Raw genomic sequence first — 23496 nt, forward strand, 5'->3', positions numbered from 1 at the left:
TCCTTCCTTGCTTTCTCTCCAGTAATACATATGTAACACATTTATGTGTAATACATTTTATGTTTTTTTTTTTTAATTTTTGGCTGTGCCGCAGGGCTTGCGGAATCTTAGTTTCCTGACCAAGGATCGAAACCGCGCCCTCGGCATTCAAAGTGCGGAGTCCTAACCACTGGACTGCCAGGGAATTCCCTACATATTGTCTTCAATTATGTTCACTATCTCTTTATATGGCTGTTAATTCTCCTCCACATTGTAGCCAACGTTTTTACTTTTGTTGATGATATACAGCTTAAATCTTTAAAGTACTCCTGTGGTCAACAAATTAATGTTCTCTTTAGGGCAATGATTTCCTCTTTAAATAACCTGGTTTTAAGAACAAAAACTCTCTAGGGAGCAACAAGAGATGGCTTCATTCTCTGCATAGCCCTTACTGGCAAAAAAAATTTTAAACACATTTTGAAGAGTTAGCTTTTTTTTTTTTTTTTAATTTTTTTTTATTTTATTTATTTATTTATTTATTTATGGCTGTGTTGGGTCTTCGTTTCTGTGCGAGGGCTTTCTCCAGTTGTGGCAAGCGGGGGCCACTCTTCATCGCGGTGCGCGGGCCTCTCACTATCGCGGCCTCTCTCGTTGCGGAGCACAGGCTCCAGACGCGCAGGCTCAGTAGTTGTGGCTCATGGGCCCAGTCGCTCCGCGGCATGTGGGATCTTCCCAGACCAGGCAGACCAGGGCTCGAACCCGTATCCCCTGCATTGGCAGGCAGATTCTCAACCACTGCGCCACCAGGGAAGCCCGAAGAGTTAGCTTTTTAATAAAGGTGTCTGAGGTACTTCAGTTCCATAGATCCCACTGATCTATTATATAGATCATAATTATCTAATTTTATTCTCACTGCTTTGAGGGAGAAAACAAAGGAGGCTCATGCTCCTGTACCTTTTTATAAAGGTCACGTGAAAAATCATCCACCTCTTCAGCCTAATAGCCTCCCCTTTCTTTACATTACAGTCATTTAAGTGTGCTTCCTTGAAGAAATGAACCATATTATTTATCTTTCCTTCAGCATAGTGTTTGATTCAGAATACTCTCAATATTTCCAAGTTGATGACCAAAAAAGGGAGGAAAGAAAACGGTTTTGCAAGACTGAAAAAGAGACACAGATTATACATTCATGTGTAAGCAAAAATGTTAGGAAAAAGGAAATCCAAATTAATCCAGTTATATTTTCCCATTGTACCACAATAAAGAGACAGTCCCATTTTCAAAGAAATTAACTTTTATTTGAAAGGAGACTACCCTTCCCCTCACTATTTCTAAGGACTCTATACAACAGCTTACTTAAACCATTTCCCCAATACCAAAATTTCTAACAGCAAAGCATACAACTGCTCTAAATAATAAATAATAAGGCTTGTCCTTCACTGATTAAACTTCAAAAATTTCAACACAAAAATCAAACTTTACGTTTTTAAGTTTTAACAAATGTATTTTAAATACAACATGTTTTGTAGGAGTCCACAAGCTTTTCACCTCTAAAAAACGACAATTTTTAGGGTTCAAAAATTCCGTTCTTCAAAAGAAATGACCAAGTGTTTTCTTCTATAGCTTCAAACTTTCTACACTCAATTATTTGATTGCTCCATGCCATCCCAGACAAACCTGACATGACTGAACTACTTTATGTTACTAACTTCCCCAAAAGAAAGTTAGAAAAGGAGTTTGTAGTAAATGCAGCTCTCTAATACCATGTCTAATACAATATCTAACACAAAAGAAGCTTTAAAAAGATCATTTCTTTCCTCATTCAATTAGGCAGGAGTTAATTTTCTGTAAAAGCAAAAAACAAACAAAAAACCATTTACAAAAGCATAACACTGGGGGTTCCTTTTTAACTCAAGATGTTTAACTACTCAAAATGACAACAATTACATCTTTAAGAATATAATAAAAGGGGTGAAAACAACAATACAATCGACAAAGTGTAGATGCTAAATAAACCAAAGATGTTTTTAAGGGCTCTTTTTAAGGAGTAGGAAGGATTAGAAGCTTGGGGAAATCCAGAATTAAACAAAAAAAGAGAAAGGGAAAAAAAAGAGAGAAAAAGATGTCCTCAACTGCAACCGCTCTGTTTATCAATAGCGTCCTGGAAAAGAGTAAAAAAAAAAATTTTTTTTTTGTCAAATGAGAATTATAGTTTGACTTGCCTAATATTTTCCCAACTATTAACAGTCACTATATACCTTAATTTTCTAAAATAAACCATTAATTAGAAATGAGGTTCTTAATGCAACAAAAGCAAAAGTGTACGTACTTGGGCTGTAGGAACGAGATCTTGATCGTGATCTGTATCGACTATAGTAAGGAGAAGGCGATCTTCTTCTGTAGGAAATAAAAGATTATTTAGCATATTACATAATCACTACACCGAGGCAGATCAAACCAAAAATTCCATCATTCAAAATAATAATGGACCTAAGATGAAAGTTATTAAGTTTTCCATGTGCCAACAATACTAGAAGAGTATTGGCCAATACAGATAATTAACCTCTTTTCTTGGTCTTGAGAAAAAACATTTTTCCTACTTTCAAGAAAGCATCACATAAAATCTATTTAGTTTTTTTTTTTGGCCACACTGTGCAGCATGTGGGATCTTATCTTAGTTCCCTGACCAGGGATCAAACCTGTGTCCCCTGTGCTGAAAGCGTGGAGCCAAAACCTCTGGACTGCCAGGGAAGCCCCATATTTTAAATATTTTTATTAATACACATTAAACATAAATTAAAAGTGCCAAACACTACTACTATCATCTAACTTAGAACAGAAATCATAAGTTAAAACATTACCTGTACCGGTAATCATAGTCTTCATATCTGTCGTACCCACGATCATATCCTCTATCATAGTAAGAATCTCGACGTCTGCCACCTCCTCCACCTCCACCACCACCTCCACCGCCTCCACCACCACTACTACAGAAAAATGTGAAAATTCTACATCAATGTGAATGATTACCTTCTATCATCATTTAATATAAATGGATGCTTAAATAAAATGGAAGGGAGATGGACGAGAGAGAAGACATAACCCTTTCATGCCAATTACTTCCACGTCTCTTTGCTGACTCCCATGGTATTCTACTTTTGCTTCATATTTATAACATAAATAACCAGGAATAATTTCATGAAACTCTCCAAACTATAAAATGCTCTTCTATTAATGCACTATCCAAATCAGCAAGACCTTTTCCATAAGGTGAAAAAAGCATCGTGCTTTTTTCCATAAGGTGAAAAAGTACCAAAATGCTAAGATGTATGTCCTATGACTAGTTCAAAAGCAGTTAATAAATATCAAGAATTTAAAAGTAACCAACCCTGAACACCAAAGAGAACTGAGGTCCAGCGCTAAAAAAATTTCAAGGTCTCGTGTTCAAACCTCTGGCAGTGAATTTAAATTCTAAGCCCTCTTTTTCCTGCTGTTTTCCCAACTCCTGATCATAGGGACATTATTTTCACTGTTACTACTATTTTCAGTAGGCTCTCCTTGTCAAATCCTGTATTTTCTCAAGAGGCTTCACATTAAATGAAAGCCTATATTTCTTCTTTCACTCTTAAGAAATACTGCCTTTGGTTATATTAAAAAACTTTTATAAAAGTCCCTATTTATGTTGTACACAATGCAAAACTGGCTTTTTAAAAAACAAACATTAATATCAGTAAAACCATTCCATATACACAGAGGCTTCCAAGGTCACACAAACGTTAAGACAATATTTAAAAGCATACAACAATTTTCTAGTATTTAATATTTTTCTATTTCTGTAGTACAAGAAAATAGCCAGGAATGCACTTCAATAGTTTTAATTTCTCCCCCTGTTCAAATATACATATAAAAAATTAAAGAAATGAAACGATTCAAAGAATACATATAGTCATATTAAATAACTTTCAATTCAAATTACAGAGAAAAGAAGTTTATCTTTTGATTAATCAAAATTTTGCACACATTTCTGGTGGATTTCTGGCTCCTAAAATTCAGCTTAGGAAACTTGAAATCTTACTGAGTTGGTCTGCCCATGTATATGCCTGGTGTAGGTGTGTGCGCTCTCTTGGTGATAGAATAATCTACACGAATTCTTCTACCATCCAGCTCCATTCCATTTGCCCTTTCCATAGCCTATAAAGGAGAACAGACACAGAAAGTCATGCATAATTCACCAAGGAGAAACTATCAAAACTGCAAAAAATTTAACACATTTTTCATTTGAAATTTCAAAAATTAAAATTCTCTAAACACTTCTTTCTCAAGTAAGAAGGGCTAGGATTTGATGTATTAATCCCTGCTATACGCATGTCGATAGTACTGAGTTTTCAACGTACACATGGACACTTAAGCAGGCCTCTCCTGAAAGACTAGGGGCAGCTACAGCCATAAAGAAGGAACCACACAACCCAGGGAAGCCTGCAGAATTCTGAGGCTTCAGTAACTAGCTTCAGTCTGAGCAACTCAAAGCAGAAACTGCAACTCAGTGGACAAGTCATTCCTTAAAAACTTGTCGAGCCATTCCTTAAGTAACACACTGCCACCTAGTGAACTCCAAATATAAAGGAACTTCTTAATCTGCCAGCAAGTGCTGTCTTTATGTCTGTGCTCACATTCCACAACACTTTGCCCTTTGGTACTAATACCAATAAATGCAAAAATGAATCTAACCACTTTAACACATTTTAAGACGTTCTCAGAAACTAAGTAAAGTTGCCATTTTCATTTTATCTTATCCAGAAATAAACCTAAGAGGAGGAGGTGTGTGAAAAGACAAACGAGTTTCATATTAAAAAAATGTTTAATTATGATATTGTTTGCACTTTGCAAACTTTCACTTCAGGTCAGATATCCTGGTATTTCTAAATTTACACCTTTATCCCTTAATTGAGAACAGGAATAAACCAATCACAAACATGTAACAGTAAAAAAACCATTACTGTGTCTATCAGAATGTCTATAACATAAATGCCTTCAACTCAGAGCATTATTTTGTTAGAATCATCCAGGGTTTTTCAGCCACACCACTATTGATACATTTGAGGCCTGCTAATTCCGTGTTGCGGGTGGCTATCCTGTGCACTGTAGGATGTTTAGTATCATCCCTGGCCTCTACCACCAAGTATCAATAGCATCTATTATTTTTGAAAGATACTCTTTTATTACGACTGCTTATACCACAATCAAACATTGTTGATGCAAAGAGCAATAATGACCTATAGCCAATTACTGTCACGTGTAAAATGGTACAAAAAAGAAATGCCAGTACCTTCTATTTCTTTAACAAATAACCTTCAAAAATTCCTTAAAATGGAATTTTCTAATTCAGTCACCATGAACTTTTAATATAGAGAAGGCGAGCCTACTGCTTCCTCTATAATCCATTATCTAGTACATTAGAATAGCACTATTTCAAATCCCTGACATTGATTAGGATCATTCTGTTAGGCAAATTAAGAATGGCACTAAACAAAAATGAAAAAGTACCAATTCTTTCCATGTATTATTTTTCATTTATAGAACAGAATGGTACATGAATTTTAAGAGAATAAACAAAGCTCTGTATAGACAGGGAGCTAATTAGACACTTACAAAAATTAAACAGATTAAACCTAAACACAATTCTTTTTTTTTTTTCTTTTTCTTTTTTTGGTTGCATTGGGTCTTTGTTGCAGTGTGCGAGCTTCTCACTGAGATGGCTTCTCTTGTTGCGGACCACGAGCTGTAGGCAACGCGGGCTTCAGTAGTTGTCACATGCGGGCTCAGCAGTTGTGGTTCACGGGCTCTAGAATGCAGGCTCAGTAGTTGTGGCACATGGGCTTAGTTGCTCTGCGGCATGGGGGATCTTCCCGGACCAGGGCTCGAACCCGTGTCCCCTGCATTGGCAGGTGGATTCTTAACCACTGCGCAACCAGGGAAGCCCTAAACACAATTCTTTTAAAAGGTCAATGTAATCATTTGCTTGGAGCATGAATAAGGGTTTCAAAAGAGAACACTTATATATACTTCACCTTTTCCATTAACTCAAACACATAACCACACTTTACAAAGCCAGATTTCAATAAAGATGTGCCTATACCAGAGAGTATTAGCTGGAAAGTGAAACTGGCCATTCCAATTCTAATACTGAGAGTTGGAGTTTAAATCATGTCAGACAATGAAAGAGGACATAATGTTTATGGAACTGGGAGTTTATCAATCAGCTTTTAACAGTAACTCAATACTAAATAATGCACATCAGAAAATTTTCAAAATGACAAATAATTACAAAAACAAAATTACCTCCTTTGAGTCATCTATTCTCTCGAAATAAACAAAAGCAAATCCTCGTGATCGTCCAGTTCGCTGGTCATAAACCACATTGACACCACTCAATGGTCCATATCGAGAAAATACTTCGCGAAGATCTCTCTCTGTTGTGTACAAACTGAGGCCAAACACTCCTAGACAAGTGTTGGGATCTGGATTTGCCTGTTGAATAAAGATGTTATTTAACTTTAAGCTCCAAATTAAAATAAAAGCACACAGAAATACTTTGCTTAGAACACTTCACCCAATACACAAAGACTATATTGTTTCAAGTCACTTGGAAACAAGAATTTAAAAGAAAAAAAAAAACAGGTGAGCTATATTTTACAGTTCATAGCACACTCAAGCCTTCTTTAGAATATAGTTCAGGTTGCATCCTGAATAAAAATGTCCCTAACTTCCTAGCCCAGCAATTTTCAGAACGTATCCTAAGAATTCATCCTTAGTTTAATGCCATATTTTTAGTTTATTCAAATGTTTTATATCCCTTATAGATTTGTACTCAATGTTGACTTCATCTGCAATTGCTGATTAGATTCTCCTCCTCAATTTTCATTCTTTAGCAAGGATAATCTTTCAAGGTTCCCACAATCCAGATTTGAAAAATTAACGTGCAGATTTCAAAACACCATTAAATAATAGCAGACTCCACCATGGTTAAATACAAACAAACCTCAATGTCACATATCCAAGACTCAATTTCCTTATCAATAATAAGGTAACTTGACTCAAAAAGAGATTAAAAGTATTACTTCATTGAGGAACTTTGCACATTGCTCAATATAAGTGTTAGCTATTACTATTACTACAGAGCTTTTGCTATTTCCTTGCTATCCCCTTCTCATGGTAAAACTTTTAATCTCAGTATTTTCAACTCAGCTTTTCATTTCAATTCTTGGAACATATTGCTTCTTCCCAAATTTCTTTCTTTTTTAAAAATAAATTTATTTATTTTATTAATTTATTTTTGGCTGTGTTGGGTCTTCGTTGCTGCGCACGGGCTTTCTCTAGTTGCAGTGAGCGGGGGCTGCTCTTCGTTGCGGTGCACAGGCTTCTCACTGCGGTGGCTTCTCCTGTTGTGGAGCACGGGCTCTAAGCACATGGGCTCTAGGCGCGCGGGCTTCAGTAGCTGTGGCACAAGGGCTTAGCTGCTGCGCGGCACGTGGGATCTTCCTGGACCAGGGCTCGAACCCGTGTCCCCTGCATTGGCAGGCAGATTCTTAACCACTGCGCCACCAGGGAAGCCCCCAAATTTCATTTAACAACTCAAAAGTCAAAAAAAGAAAACACACTTGAATGCATATAAACAATATTCATATAGCCAAGGATGTTTCTGGAGTACCATAAAAGATGTTATACTATGACTAAATACACAGGAAATACAAAATAAGCTTTCATTAACTTTCTTTTTTTAAATTTATTTATTTGGCTGGGTCAGGTCTTAGTTGCAGCACTCGGAATCTTTGCTGTGGCGTGCAGGCTCCAGAGCACAGGCTTAGTTGCCCCGCAGCATGTGGGATCTTAGTTCCCCGACCAGGGATTGAACCTGCATCCCCTGCATTGGAAGGTGGATTCTTAACCACTGGACCACCAGGGAAGTCCCTCATTAACTTTTAAAAAACACATACCCTGCTGCCTGTATGTCTTCTCCGGTTAGACATTGGAGAATGACTTCGGCTCCTTCGACGCCGGTATTCTGGTGTATAGGACCTACTTCGAGATCGTCTCCTATGAGAGTGAGAATGGGATCTGGATCGAGTGTAACGTCTATGAGAATGCCTCCTTGACCTCGACCTTGGAGAGAAATAAATTTAGGTAAAAATACTGGAACAAAATGGCTAACGCTGTTAAAATCAAAAGCAAATGGACACCAAATGAAGGTTCCCTGAGCAGACAAAACCAGGTCATTAATTTAGCTTAATCACCAAATACTGTGAAGACACTGCCTGCTCACCATATAAGCTGCTTTGTAACAACATACCACTCAGCCTCATTCCATGTTTGGTTGGAGTGCTCCCGGTTTGCAAAGTGTCTTTTTGGTATGTGTACGGTAAATTTTTACTAATTATGTTCATGATTCATTGGTTTTACTTTCGCTTTCTGAACTTTTGACAATGCCAAGGACCTATACGTATATACATCCCTGCTTATTCTCAGCTCGTTTCCCCTTTCAGAGGAAAAAGTATTCTTCCTCTTGTACTCTTAATCACTACATCTCCTCCTTGTTCCCAGTCTATCCCTTCTAAATTCACTCTTCCCACCTTACCTTACAAACATGTTAAGGCTCCACCTTCTTTAGAAAGAAAAAAGTCAACTAGCACTAGCAAGAAAATTCTTTACTATTCTACAACATGGATAAACCTTGAGGACATTATGCGAAGTGGAATAAGCCAGTTATAAGAAGACAAATACTGTGTGATTCCACTTAGATGAGGTACTTAAGAGTAGTCAAAATCATAGAGACAGAAAGTAAGATGGTGGTTGTCAGCGGCTGGGAGGAGAATGAGAGTCATTATTTAATGGGTAGAGTTTCAGTTTTACAAGACAAAAAGAATTATGGAGATGGATGGTTGTGATGGTTGCACAACAATATGAATGCATTTAATACCAGTGAACCATACACGTAAAAATGGTTAAGATTATAAATTTTGTGTATTTCACCACACACAAAAGACAAAACAAACCACCAACTACCATTACCATCACAATAAAATCGCTTGATTATCACATTTTCAAAATAGTCCTATATTCCCTCCACTGTTAAGTATCATTTCCTTTCCAGTCTTTCCTTAGCCTGCTGCAATCTAGCATCTGCTAAATTAACCCATCACAACCTAAGTCCCCACTAAACTAATAGTCTTCATGTCTAATGGTCTTCAATTCTTCAAGCTTTCTACAGCATCTCACCAATCTCTCTACTGCTGATTCCCTAGTTCCTCTCCTATCTGATTATTTCCAATTGCTCACAATCCTTTTTCTCTGCCTATTATTGCAAAGAAAATGCCATTTCTTATTACTATTCATATGATCTATCCTCAAACACCCAGACCAGTAGTCATGACAGTCATACAAAAAAACTTCTATGAGGCATTCAATAAATGATATAAATGCTAAGGGCCAGAAAGTTTAAACAATAAAGCTAGGAGACTTAATAAGATTTTACTAGGCAGACAGGGGAAAAGTGTTCTAGGAATACCAAGAACAAAGGTTCCTTGGCAAGAAGACATGGAAATGAGATTAGAGAATTGCAAAAGAGTATAATCTGCTAGGAATTAGGATACTTATAAAGGAAGGAATGAAAATGAAGATGATGAAAGGACTGGGACAAATCTTGTGTATGAAGCTTAGAGTACAGCTTTATTGAAAGGAGGCAAACAATCTTGAGTGGGAATGAAAATAATACGAACGGCCTACTACCTACAAGAAATTAATCACTGGCCGGGGTGGGGGAGAAACAAGAAAAAAACCTGTGTTTTATACAAATACCAAACAGGATATTTCCTATTTTCCTTAGCACCAATTTATAGCTTCAAATTAAAAAATAAAAAACATTAATAAGACAAGTTGTCACATAAAATATCAATAGTTACATTTATTTATTTATTTATGGCGGTGTTGGGTCTTTGTTTCTGTGTGAGGGCTTTCTCTAGTTGTGGCAAGCGGGGGCCACTCTTCATCGCGGTGCGCGGGCCTCTCACTATCGCCATCTCTCGTTGCGGAGCACAGGCTCCAGACGCGCAGGCTCAGTAGTTGTGGCTCATGGGCCTAGTTGCTCCGCGGCATGTGGGGTCCTCCCAGACCAGGGCTCGAACCCGTGTACCCTGCGTTGGCAGGCAGATTCTCAACCACTGCGCCACCAGGGAAGCCCAACAGTTACATTTAAATGCAGTTGGTCCTTCGTGTGGAGGGCTGACTGTACCATGCCATTTTATATAAGGGACTCGACCATCTAAGGATTTGGTTATCAGCAGGAGAACCAATCCTCCTCCAACAGATACTGAGGGAGGACTATAGCAACAAAAAGTGACGTTAATTTAAAAGCTTTCAGGACTGCTTACCTTTTCTCTAAGTCAGATAGTGATAAATATTACGGAAAAAATTAGGAATAAGGGAATAAAGAGTGTGCATGGTATTTAATGTTCTCTATTGATACAAGAGCAAAGAACTGCATCAAGTGATATGAGAATATCTTGATGGAAGAGAATTCTAGGCTAAGGGCAGCAAGTGCAAAAAGTACTAAAATGAAAACGTGCTCACTTCTGTTTCTACACCTGAATTCTATCGAGCACTATTCTGCACATGTGGATTCAATTAAATATGTAGAGTGGTTAGCAAATCAAGCACTAGGCTGGATCCTGGATCCAACAGAGAAAAAGACATAGCTGTGGATCGCACGAAAAGTACAGCCTTTTAATTGATTCTTCTGTCTCATGCCCCCTTGCAATCACACTCTATTCAAAGACATAAATTACCTCTTTAATGAAGAAATTACAATGACTTATCAAACCAACTGTCCAGGTTGTTTTTATTTATTTACTTTAAATTTTATTTGTTTGTTTATTTATTTGGCTGTATTGGGTCTTCATTGCTGTACGTGGGCTTTCTCTAGTTGTGGCGAGCGGGGGCTACTCTTCGTTGCAGTGTGCGGGCTTCTCATTGCAGTAGCTTCTCTTGTTGCAGAGCACAGGCTCTAGGGGCACGGGCTTCAGTAGTTGTGGCTCGTGAGCTCTAGAGTGCAGGCTCAGTAGTTGTGGCGCACGGGTTTAGCTGCTCCGCAGCATGTGGGATATTCCCGGACCAGGGCCCGAACCCGTGTCCCCTGCATTGGCAGGCAGATTCTTAACCACTGCGCCACTAGGGAAGTCCCAGGTTGTTTTTCACTGTTTTTTCCGCACACCAGTACACCTGGGACATCTGATACAGTGAGCCCTGCAGTGGCTCACTAGAGTTTTTGTTTTAATCAGTGTAAGTGGTAGTGGCTGGGGCTCTGAATCACTCCAGGACCACTTCCTGCCAATTGTATCTGACCAGAGTTCCACGCTGGACCTAATTAGTTAGAATCTTCAGGTAAAGGATGTAGCTGGAAGGTAAAACTTGAAAAATCTTCTCAAATCATTTTGATAACCAGTACAACATACATACACCAACCACCTCTGCACTAAACTGCATACCAAGTCTCCAATGGAGAAAATTACCTTTTTGTTGTGCAAATATTATTAAAATAAAGTCAAACATTAACCTTCAAATGCCAAGCACATTTAAATCAAACAACACATATTTAATTTGTATTAAAAGCTAGCATCAGATAGATTAATGGACTAAGGGAAGATTCTACCTTATCTAAGTCTTTGTATCTATTACGTATCATTCATTTCTAAACCACAGCTTAAAGAAAAAGACAACTTCATGATTTTGAGTCTTCAGTGAAATTTCCACAAAAAATGCAACAAATATGAGGGATTTGGTAAAAACCACTTTGCCCTGAAAAATCCAAGAAAAGCATCTTAAACATACTTACATATTATTTTAAACACACTTACCTGGATTTTGATCTTGATCGAGAATGGGATTCAGAGTGTTTGGAAACTCTTGATGGACTACGAGATCCTGACCTGCTCTCCGATTTTACACGAGCAGGAGTTCCCGTTGGAGATTTTGACTGAGAGCGAGACTCCTAACAAAGAAGACAGTATTACAAATGGCACTGGTCACGTAGATGCCTAACACCTAACATTTAAAGTACCGTAATTATTTATATTGATTGCTCCTGAAAAACAAATGGTTAGGCAACACCCTCCAGAAAAAATTTCAGCTCATTAATAACCCATTGTTAATACTGCTAACTGTCCTCAATAATTCCCTACTTGAACCAGATCACCAATTCTCTATTAACTAAGTAATCATGCAAATTCATCTACAACTTGATCATACAGACACTGGAACATAAACCATACATTTACTTAACCTAGGACCCATTCATTCTTCCAGATTCTTTTAATTCTACTTCACTCTTGCTTTCTACTTCTCTTCATTCTTCATTGAGTTTTTCATTTTTCATACTTCGTGTATTCTTCCCCAATTCAAACAATTCAAAATAGCCTTAAAAAAAAATATTCAAGTGCTTCTATCTGACCAATCTTCTGTTCAATTTTTTCCCCCATTCAATTTTAATTTTCTGATCTTTAATACTTTTCATTAGCCTTCTTTTATCTTGATTTATCTTCCACATTCTTGGAAAAAACTCTTCAATTTCTTCACGAACATTAACCTTAATGGAAAAAGAACATTTAGTATATTTAAGCACGTGGGGATTATAAAACTCTGCTGGAGTTCAGAATGTTATCTACCAAATGGAAAAGCCAGCAGGTAAAGTGCAAATAACTAGTTTATTAAAAAAACAATTTTATAATCTTTAAAGTTGTTCAAAAGTCTAGTTTCTAACAATTAAAGAGAATTTACTGAATTTCTCTAAATGTTTTTACCATACTCTTCACCCTCCTCCCCTTTCATGTTTCATCCTAGCTCCTAAAACGTGAACAATTTTAATATAAATACTTAATTCAAACATAACTCTAACAAACTGTAACCCCCCCACCTATGCCTTAAGTTTTCACTAATTTATAACCTGAAGATTCCCAGTGATCTTAAAATAAGCTTTCACTAAGCCATGCTAAGATATCAAGATATAGTTAAAGCAAAGCATCATAGGCTGAAATATTTGTACACACCTATCTAAACTCACACATTATAGGACACATGTTGAGGTTCAAAGAAGTAAAAAAAATTAGTAAAATCACTACCATCTCCTGATTCTGTTTGACCACTATCTTTGCTCCCTCTGACTTAACCAGAAAGATACAATCTGAAATAAAACAAGCATACTGAAAAAACCAAGGGGAAAAGAAAGCATGAAATTTAAAAAATTTCCCCTTTGGCTTGTAAATTCCTAGTAGTAGATGTATTTTTGCAACTGAGCCATTTAAAAAATTCTATTTTATCCAATGAAGTACATAATAAAATTAGTATCATGGTCTTTATTGTTTATCCTACCTCTTTTGTTCATAGTTTTTGTATATTTTATGCAGCTATGCATACTTATACTCCCTTCAGTAACTATATCCTTTATCAGAAAATTGACTGGCTTCTGAAAAAGTTGGATATAAAAAAACTGATTAAAAGCTTGTTTTTTTAAAAATTTGATAGACATATGAAGCACTTATGACCGAAGTAGGATGGACAGTTTGGTTTCTCTGTCCACTTAAGCCTTGATTATTAGCACCAATTATCATTTAGGCTATTAAGACTATCATGCAACTTCCTTAAAGTTTTCCTTCAGGTTTAATGTCAAAAGACTTATTCATCAAGGACAGTACTAATGCTGCCTATTTATTTTTTTCAGATGAAAACAAAATCAAAATATATAGCTACCTTTCTGTTCAACATCAGCTTTTCCCATCTATTTACCTACAATAAGTCTTTCACCACATCTCAGATACTTTCTAAATTTCTGGACAGATGCCTGGAGCAGGCACAGCAACTTAGGCTTTTTCATTCACTGAAACTGTAAAAGCAGCATATTCAGGACTAAAAACAAAAACAAAACAAAAGTATGGCTAATTCACTTGTAATTGAAGTCTCACAGGCCAGTTCATTACCTATAATTCATTAGGTAAAAATATATTCCCCTCTCCCTTTTGGCTTTCCCTCATATAAAACAGATCCCCTGGTATAAATCTACAAACATCATCACAGCCTTTGTTATAATATATAGAAAGCTGTGTGTTCTGTGACACTCTAAAACCTTTAATTTTTAGGATAGAAATCAAAATTTTATATATTAGGTTTAAGCCTTCCATCATAAAAACAATAGTTGAAAATTATTCAGTAGTGCTGAAAATAACCACTTTTTAGGTATTAATGTTAACAAGGTAACTCCGTAACAACTTAAAATTTAAATTTTAAATCCCATTTCTGGTATAGCAACCCACTGGAAAATATGGGATTTTCCTTTTAGTTTGTTAACAAAAGCATTAAGATATGACAGAATATCTTTTCAAAAGACACCTGTAAATTTAAAAGAAGGCTTGCTTTTTATTATCCAAGGTGTCACAAATACCTAACCTCTTTTGTTGCCTACTCTTCAATTTTTATATCAGGGAAACCTCAAACTACAAATTTTTTTTTCCTGGAATCATTCAAGATTAAGAAAGAGTAACTTCCCTTTAACTTATAAAGATGTCAATAATTTTAACTTTCAAAAGCAATTTAGTGACTTATCTATCTAAAAAGTAAATCAGTAACTGTCAGTAAACTTAAAGAATAAACTACAAAGCATAAAAAACTTTTAATCTTCATAATTATTTTTACTATAATACCAAACAAACGGCCTGTCACTGTAAAGAACTGGTAGTTTAGTCTTCAAACACACATAGTCATATTCACCATTTTAAAATAACATTCCTCAAAGGCTGATAACCAAATGAATGCCACTTTCACCAAACTGTGCATTGGAAATCAGGCAACCATAAGCCCTTTATGGACAAATGCTAGATTATCCTTTTCTACCTTTGACTTGTCTTCATTATGAAATGGTAATTTCAACTTTTTCCAAAGAAATTCATACAACTATTCAGAATTTGTAAACAGAATTGAAATTGCGAAGAGAAAAATAAATATTGAGAAGGGGTGTTATCTGTCCTGTTTCACTAGAGACTACTTAAGCTGCTCTTAAAGCTGTCCAGTCAAGAAGTTCTGCAAATTCTTCAGTAACCTGCATCTAGACCCACCAACCATTAAAAATATAGTGTCGGGACTTCCCTGGTGGCGCAGTGGTTGGGAATCCACCTCCAATGCAGGGGACACGGGTTCGAGCCCTGGTCCGGGAAGATCCCACATGCCGCGGAGCATCTAGGCCCGTGCGCCACACTACTGAGCCTGCGCTCTGGAGCCTGCGAGCCACAACTACTAAGCCCGTGTGCCTGGAGCCCGTGCTCTGCAGCGGGAGAAGCCACCGCAGTAGGTCCGCGCACTGCAATGAAGAGTGGCCCCTGCTCGCTGCAGCTGGAGAGGGCCTGCGCGCAGCAACGAATACCCAACGCAGGCAAAAATAAATAAATAAATAAATTTATTTTTTTAAAAAAATATATAGTGCCTACTTGAAATGGGCAAATTAATGACTCAACCAAATCATATCACGAATTTTAACAGAAATATATCTTGAGGCTTCCAGTCTACCTTACCTACTATAAACCAGGAGCTAGGCAGAAAGTTCTCACGGTATTACCTGCTTAAATAGTGTCCGTTTGTTTTTTGAACTATTTTTTATCAACAAGATGCCTCTGGTGGTAGCTGAAGGACACAGCCAAAAATAAAAAGGCGCTAACTACAATTCCTAAGAAAGTACTATAGTGTATCCAATACAAGCAAAGAACTATCTTTCTATGTATAAAAATAGTATAACCATGTACTATTTTTTAAACCAGGAGAAAGGTTATTAAATATGTTCATGTTGTCGAACATGAACGATTCCTACAGCAAAAAATAACTGCAGGGTCTTTTAATACAGCTAGTATATTATAGATTGGAAAAAAATTCTGACCATATGTATGCTCAATACTTAAAGCCCATTAAAATACACCAATATAAATGCTATGCTGTAACCCATTCTAATATTGGGGCAAGGCAAATGCCAAGTAACAGTGCCAAGTTTACAGAAATTCAAGTCTATATGAATATAGTATAAGCTTTAAAAACAAATTCTCAAAATTATATTTTCCTACTACTTTGTAAAATTGGAGATTTCCACAGAAACATACTAGTGCATTTAGGTAAACTGTATGTGGGGGTGGGGAGGATTTTAAATTACCCAAATAACTTATATTTATTGTACTAAGAACTTCATTCTTTAGGATTTGAGGGAAACCTTCTGTGTTTACTCAATTCTTTCATTTCAGTCTACAGAAATGGCAGTTCTGCCTCCTTCCTTTCGAGTATGATAGACTGCTTCTTTTACAGATTCATCCTTAAGCTTGTAAAAGAAATACTTCCACTCTCTTTTTAATCCATAACTGGTATTAGAGCAATTTCTTAAAAAGAAAATACTGATTGCTCATAACATTAGCTATTTTTAAATGATAATTTCCCCTTTTTTAAAGTCATACCAGTATGCTGCATTCTAAGTAAGATTAAAGTGGTCTTTGTATCTACAAAGGCTCACACATTCCAACTTGTATGTCTTTATATCCTCTAGAGTTTGGAATAATTTTGGCAATGTGTTAGACAAATTATTAAGGAATTGGCAGTTAATCAAATTTAAACTCATGTCACACTGTGAACTTACCTGTAAAATCTACAAATCTTCTACACACATTTTATTTATTTATTTATTTAGTTTGGTTGTGCCACAGGGCTTTGCGGGATCTTAATTTCCTGACCAGGGATCAAACCCTCGCCCTCAGCAGTAAAAGCTCGGAGTCCTAACCACTGGACTGTCAGAGAATTCCCTTCTGTACAAATTTTAAATGTGGTTCATAAACCGGCCGGCTTATATGCCATGATCAACTGTAATGTCCAAAAAGCTAGTGTATAAGTGGCAACTTCAAAGGTACAGAAACAAGTGTAAGAAGACTAAAGTGGTTTAACTATACTAAAACAAACTACTAAGAACCTGTTACAGAATTCCCTACTTATGTTCTCATCTTCTAATGTCATGGAGTATTTACAAATCGAATAAGTAAGACTACAGGGTCTAGTTTCAAGGAAAAAAATCATAACTTTTCTTCTACCTCAGATTGGTCAGGCCTAGTCACTCACACTTTTGTGAAAATCATGAGACAATAAGGATTATACAGAACTACATACAGCAGTAACTTAAAGGAGGGAGGGGAAACCACACTTCCTTCAGTTATTCCCTTCTCAACTTTTCTTTTTTTAGTGTTTATTGATTCTTTTCCCCATCTGATCGCTACCATTTTCTCAGCTCCACTTCAGTCCTACTAAATTGGTTATGACACGTGAACAAATAATCAGTATTAATTCACTCAGCTTGTGGATATATACCTTTTATAAAGGTCCCAGGGTTAGTTACTTGATGCCTGAGCACCCACTGATGCTATCAAAGAGGTTTTCATACTGTTCACAAGTTCTAAAAAACTAAAAATGCTGATTACTCATGGCTATTTCACACCTGTTATATTACACACTATACCATGTGTAAGTAACCCCAGTTCATTTACAAAATTAAGTCCATAAACAAAGTTTATCTGTATTTTTTTTAACGACTCTCATTCTTAAATATTTAAATCTCTTGATATTCTTTCAGATCCCAAGACTCTTTATACTCGTTTTAGGAATGGTACAAATCATAAAATGTATCTACGACAAATCTGTAAAATTAGTTAGGCACCATGGGTATGATTAGTTGCACTGCTCTTTTTAAAAATCCCAACTTCTGCTTATATTGAGCAAATTAGCACCCTTCAGTGAAAGAATCTCAAATACAAAAACTTGAGTGTTAAAACGTCTCAAGTTTTACAAATTCTCTGCTTAAATGGATGGGGGAATAAAAAAGCATTAAAACTGGATAAACCATAGTACTTTAGGGAAAAAAATTAAACCCAAGACACATAAGACTATCCCCCAAGTTTAATACCACTCCTACTAAAAGGAAGCCTTACCCTTTTGCAACAGATTGATGAGATATATAAAATTAAATTGCTGAAGAAGCTGAACTAAGTTTTTTTTTTTTTAAGCTAAAGTGCTAACATTCTTAATCTGTAACAGGGATTCAATCTTAATTGTATTCTTAAAAAAAAAAAAAAAAAAAAAAAAAAAAAAAAAAAAGAAAAGATAGGGTTGTTTTGTTTTTTTTAAAAAGGAGCCAGTCACCAAGCTGGGTTTTTAATGGCGTAGCCATCACCCCCATTATTATTACAAACCAGGGTTCAAAGAAGCAAAAAAACCCCAAAAAACAAAAATTCCCCCATTTCTGCTATTCTTCAACAAAATATCTTAACACACACAAATTTAAATTCCAAACTGATACAGATGAATTTGTGTTTTGCTCTTCACTTTTATCATCCAGGTAATCATCTCATATATTAAGAAGGGGAACACTAAGGAGTCTCTTTAAAATATTCCAGCTACTCAAAAAGCTAGAATAAGCTCTGAAAAAAGGACACCAGAATAAGTACTATCCTTCCTCTTCAACTATTCTGAACTATTTTACAAAGCATAGACAATTGTGGAATTATAAGATAGCGAATCCTTAACCTCTATTAAAGAGCACTGGGTCACTGTCAAAGAAAAAAATTGGACTTAACGTTTCTCTAAGTTTCGTTCAAAAAAAAAAAATTAGGGGTAGAGGGGAATAAGTAAAATAACAAGAAAGTCTTAATTTCTGTTCCCCTTAATTTCTATCAAGGACACTAAATTTTTTTGAGATTGAATTTTAGTTGAAGTTGTATTCTTTTTCTGAAGATGACATTCGAAGTCATAGATCAAGTGCCAACCTCACTCCCAGCTCCAAAAGACATTTCCGCTTAAACTTCTGTTAACTTGATATACATGTCCCAAGCAAACTGCTTTAATGGACCTACTTATTGCTATTTTAATGAAACCACTATTCTCCTGGATCCCTTAAAAATGTCTCGCTCATTCTTTACATCCCACTGCTGTCCAGTTTAGATCAGATTTTTCATAAGCTCCTTCCTTAAATATTTCAAGTGTGCCCTGCTGCTCTTCCTATATTAGTCTCTGTTCTTTGCTAAAATTCCTTTCATTTCGCCACTCCCAGAATTAAAAATCCATAGATGGCTCCTTACTGCATATTGGATTAAGTCCAAATTCCTAAATCTAAAATTCAAAATCCTCCATTATCTGACTACACAGTCAAATCTATCACGTCTCATTAGTCCAGCAACCTCTTCCTTGTCTCATCCTTATAATCAATATTTGTATTTCCCTTATCATAATGTCCAGCATAAGTTTTACATACTAGATAAAGCTTTCCCTTTTCTCTAAGCTCACAAAACTGCTCAGCTTTATTTTCTGAATTCCTTATTAATTCTATCACACAGCACTTGATTATATACTTACTTTTACCCAGATTTGAGCTGTCAGTCATCTCAAATCAGACTCGAAGCTCTCTTTCCCTCAAGAACATCTGGCCTTTACTAAAAAGGTAGCGGATGCTCAACAGTTTCACCCCAGGCAGAAGGGAAATTGGTTGGTTAACTGTTAGGGTTACTTATAACAAAATTCAGCCAATTACATTTTCTTTCCTAAAGCTCTCTTACTCCAGTCCTTTGAAAATGCAAGAAATATTAATATATAATGGAAAATTAAGCTCCTGTCATTGTTTTTAGCAAACTCCATTAATGGCTCGGAGACACTGAAGTGCACTGTACTCCTTTAAAAAAAGTAATCAAAATATACACAGCATAGTTTAAGTATACAATGAGCAATGGACTGGGACTTGTACAGATTTCTGGCTGCATGGTCTTCTGGGCCTCAGTTTTTAATTTCTTAAAATGCTAAGAGTTCTCCAGCCGTTGCAAGATTATGAGCAGTATATGAGAAAATATGTCAAAGATGGCGGGGAGGGGAGGAGATCCTAAAATGCTATAGAAGTAGGAACTATTAGTACAAGTCCTGTTTCTTTAATATGTTCCGCAGTCTCTAGGAACTTACCCTCTAATTTTAAATATCTTTTCAATAAGATGGGGTTAAAATGTGTTGTTTATTCTGTACATAAAGCAAATGAAATCTGAATACTGGCCTATCAATGTTTTCTCTAATTTGTTTTAGTCAAAAAGTTTGAAGTATAATAACTACTTAAAACACCTCAGAAACATCATTTGAAAATCCTTTTTCTGAGGCTCTCTAAAAGGTTACTACATTTAGATACAAAGATAACACAGGGCTTCCCTGGTGGCACAGTGGTTAAGAATCTGCCTGCCAATGCAGGGTACACGGGTTCAAGCGCTGGTCCGGGAAGATCCCACATGCCGCGAAGCAACTAAGCCCGTGCGCCACAACTACTGAGCCTGCGCTCTAGAGCCCCTGAGCCACAACTACTGAGCCCACGTGCCACAACTACTGAAGCCCACGTGCCTAGAGCCCGTGCTCCGCAACAAGAGAAGCCACCGCAATGAGAAGCCCGCGCACCGCAAGGAAGAGTAGCCCCCGCTCGCAGCAACTAGAGAATGCCCGCGCACAGCAACAAAGACGCAACGCAGCCAAAAATAAATAAATTAAAAAAAAAAAAAGATAACATAACAACTGTATTCTATAAAACCTTTTTAAATTGGTTTGTGGTTAGCTGATAAAAGATCACTATAGTTTAAAAACCAAAAGCACTGGTGAATATGAAACTGCTTTAAGAGAACAACAACAACAACAACAACAAAACATGCACCCTCAGAAAAGTCTCTGGCATTTTAATTCTTCACCCAATTATGAATAAAAACAAATACCTCAACCTAAAAAAAAAAAAAAAAAGTAACAGGTGAATGTATTTATTACACAATTGGAGTTCATTAATACTAAAACACATCTGGGTATCACATGTGAAAAAATATTTTCTATGACCACAAACACTCTAAAAGAAGAGGAAAAGGTAAAAACCTTTTTCTACTAAAATAAATTGTTAATGCCTACATGCAGTTTAGCTTAAAACTGGGTGGGAATCTTACATTTCTTTCTTTCTCAGATGGGTAAGGTAACAATTATCTAGAACTAGACAAATTCAACCTGATGACTACATAAAAAATAAGAACCTAAAGGAAAACAAGGTCCAAAACAGTAGTCCTCTTCACTTCACCACAAACCAAAATAAACATTAACTGCCCAAAACTGTACTGACGGTAACTGAAGATTGACAGCAAAATTTCTTCCCATAACTACCTAACATTTTCAAAACAAGAAGCAGCTTATGACTAACTACCACCTAAATAACATTACATGATTTTAAAAACTTTTGTTGGGACAATCAATACTCCATCCTAAAAAATGAGCAGGTTCAACTATTCATTAATATCTACGCTCCAGATTTTATTAGAGAAATCCAATCTTAAAGGCATTAAAGATAGCTTTGTCTCTAACCTCAAAAAGAAAAGCCTAAATTGACCTTCTGATTTAACTGTCTGGTTCCAGATGCTTATCTTATGAACTTCTAAAAAAAAGAAAAAACTCATTCCATCCAGCATACACCTAAAGTGTTTTTTATGAGTCTCCCCTAGTGACCAGAATGCCAACACAAGAGCCGGAAAATGCTGCCTGGGGACTGTTTTCTTTTCAGGGTTCTACACTAGCTCACATCAATTTTCACTACGAGGGTAACTTCGGAAATATAACCCAATCACTGCTAAACGTTCTAGTATCTTTAAGCTGAGGATAACGTATCTTTGTGATGTTTATATTCATCACATCCAAAATAATGAAAAACTTCGAGCCCTCTTTGCTGGACGATGGGTTGAGAAGAGAAATGGAAGACAGAAGGCCTGTAATTTTCAGGTAACGTTTTGAGTTAAGAAAATAGCATTAACTACTGTAAAAATACTGAGCCATGAAATTTGTTCAGTTATGTAAGATTAAGACAGAAGATTCCCTTTTTTGTTTTGTTTTTTTTTTTACCGTAAAAACCTGTAAAGGAGTGGTCAGTGTTGAGGTGAAAGATCATAGGAAGAAAAGCATTAGAAGGTGAGATATAAAGAAGAGAAAGAAAAAAAAAAGCCCAACATCAAGGAATTAGAAAAATAAGCCGTTACAGCATTTCCACATTCATTTTGAAGTGAAAGGAAAGCAGAAGGGACATTAAAGGAAAAGGGCTCCTCGCGTAGTTTTCCCCTCACAGCTCTCGTCTTAAGAACGCTTAAGGGTCGGTGCGGTCGTTGACTAACCACTTCATTAGGCTCGTCCCACCTTCAACCTCAAGGCTTTCGCCTTTATAGACGCAACGCCGCCGGTTCCAACAGAGACGCGGCCGCTCACTGCAATAGAGAGCCAAGGAGACACAGGCCCCAGCTAGTCCCACGCCAGCTTCTCCCCGCCCGGACAGCAGCCCCGCGCACTTTCGACCCCGAGACCCTCTACGATGCTCGGGGTCGCCAGAAACGCCACCGCAGGAAGCACCTACCACTATCCAGCCGGGGGGACCTCCCTGCCGTCTCCTCCCGCCCCACCGGGACCCACACCTCGGAACAGAGATAAGGAAGCCTCGGGGTGGGGAGAAGGCAGGGCGCACCGCTGGGGGAAATCGGACCCAGGGGTCCAGCTATCAGTCTCCAAAGAAAGGGGGAAGGGGAGGTTATCCGTGGTGTTTGGGGCAAGAGTGTAACCCAGAAGCCATCTTGGGATGTGAAGAAGCGACCTCGATGGCTCCACAGGCTGCTCCCCGCGGGCCCCCGCAGAACTCCCCGCAACCCCGCCCGACCGCGCTCGTCCCAGAGAAACCCCGAGCATCGGGCCGCCGCCGAAGACGGCTCCCGCGGCTTTGTACTCACTCTGCCCTCGAAGTTGTTCTCCTCTACATCACTCATGTCGGCCAGGCACTCCCCAGAACTAAATAAGAGACAGGTCTCGGCTTGAGGGCCGATGGCCTAATCAACCAGCTGACTGGACCGTGGGGAGGAGGAAAGAGTCGGCAACAACAGCCGCTCCACTCCACTCCCACTCGGTCGCAGGCTCCGGCAAAATGGCGCCGGTGCCGCCAGAAACCTTCTGGCCCCCCGAGTGCGCGACGTAAGGAGGAGGAGCGTCTCTGTGACGTCAAGTGGACCCGCCCCCAGCGAGGTTTTGTGGTGGCCCCGGCCTAGCAACGCGGGCCGTCCGGGCTGTGACCCTCCGCGTCTTCGAACCGAATGCCCGCCAGACCTCCGAACTTCAGACTCCTTCCAACGCGTCAGTCCTTTTGAAGATTTTCAGTCACCAGATAAGCTTTTATTGACCTTGGTCCCTTTATATATTTTCCAAGTGGATTCTGATGGAACAGAAAAAACTGGAATCGCCTACATAATTAGTAGGCTTTTTATTTTGAATGTTTTCCGCACTCTTACTTTTCTCTGCCCTATGTAATACTGTTGAAGTAATATATGCACAGATGGGGTTATAATGAAAAGTCGCAGTTCCTTGCTTCACTCCTCCCTGAGACAA

General features: G+C 37.6%; 1 protein-coding gene across 1 annotated transcript; it reads right to left on the reverse strand.

Annotated features, from left to right (window-relative positions):
* Nucleotides 1-1255: 1255 nt before the first annotated feature.
* Nucleotides 1256-23063, reverse strand: TRA2A (transformer 2 alpha homolog). The gene is made up of 8 exons (XM_036863126.1): nt 22848-23063; nt 11886-12019; nt 7974-8139; nt 6319-6507; nt 4055-4170; nt 2841-2966; nt 2309-2376; nt 1256-2140 (listed from the first exon to the last, which is right to left on the reverse strand). The coding sequence occupies exons 1-8, from the start codon at nt 22881-22883 to the stop codon at nt 2130-2132; spliced, it is 846 nt and encodes a 281-aa protein (XP_036719021.1). The 5' UTR covers nt 22884-23063; the 3' UTR covers nt 1256-2129.
* Nucleotides 23064-23496: the final 433 nt, after the last annotated feature.

The sequence above is a fragment of the Balaenoptera musculus genome, chromosome 9, assembly GCF_009873245.2.
Source record: "Balaenoptera musculus isolate JJ_BM4_2016_0621 chromosome 9, mBalMus1.pri.v3, whole genome shotgun sequence".
Classification (NCBI taxonomy): domain Eukaryota; kingdom Metazoa; phylum Chordata; class Mammalia; order Artiodactyla; family Balaenopteridae; genus Balaenoptera; species Balaenoptera musculus.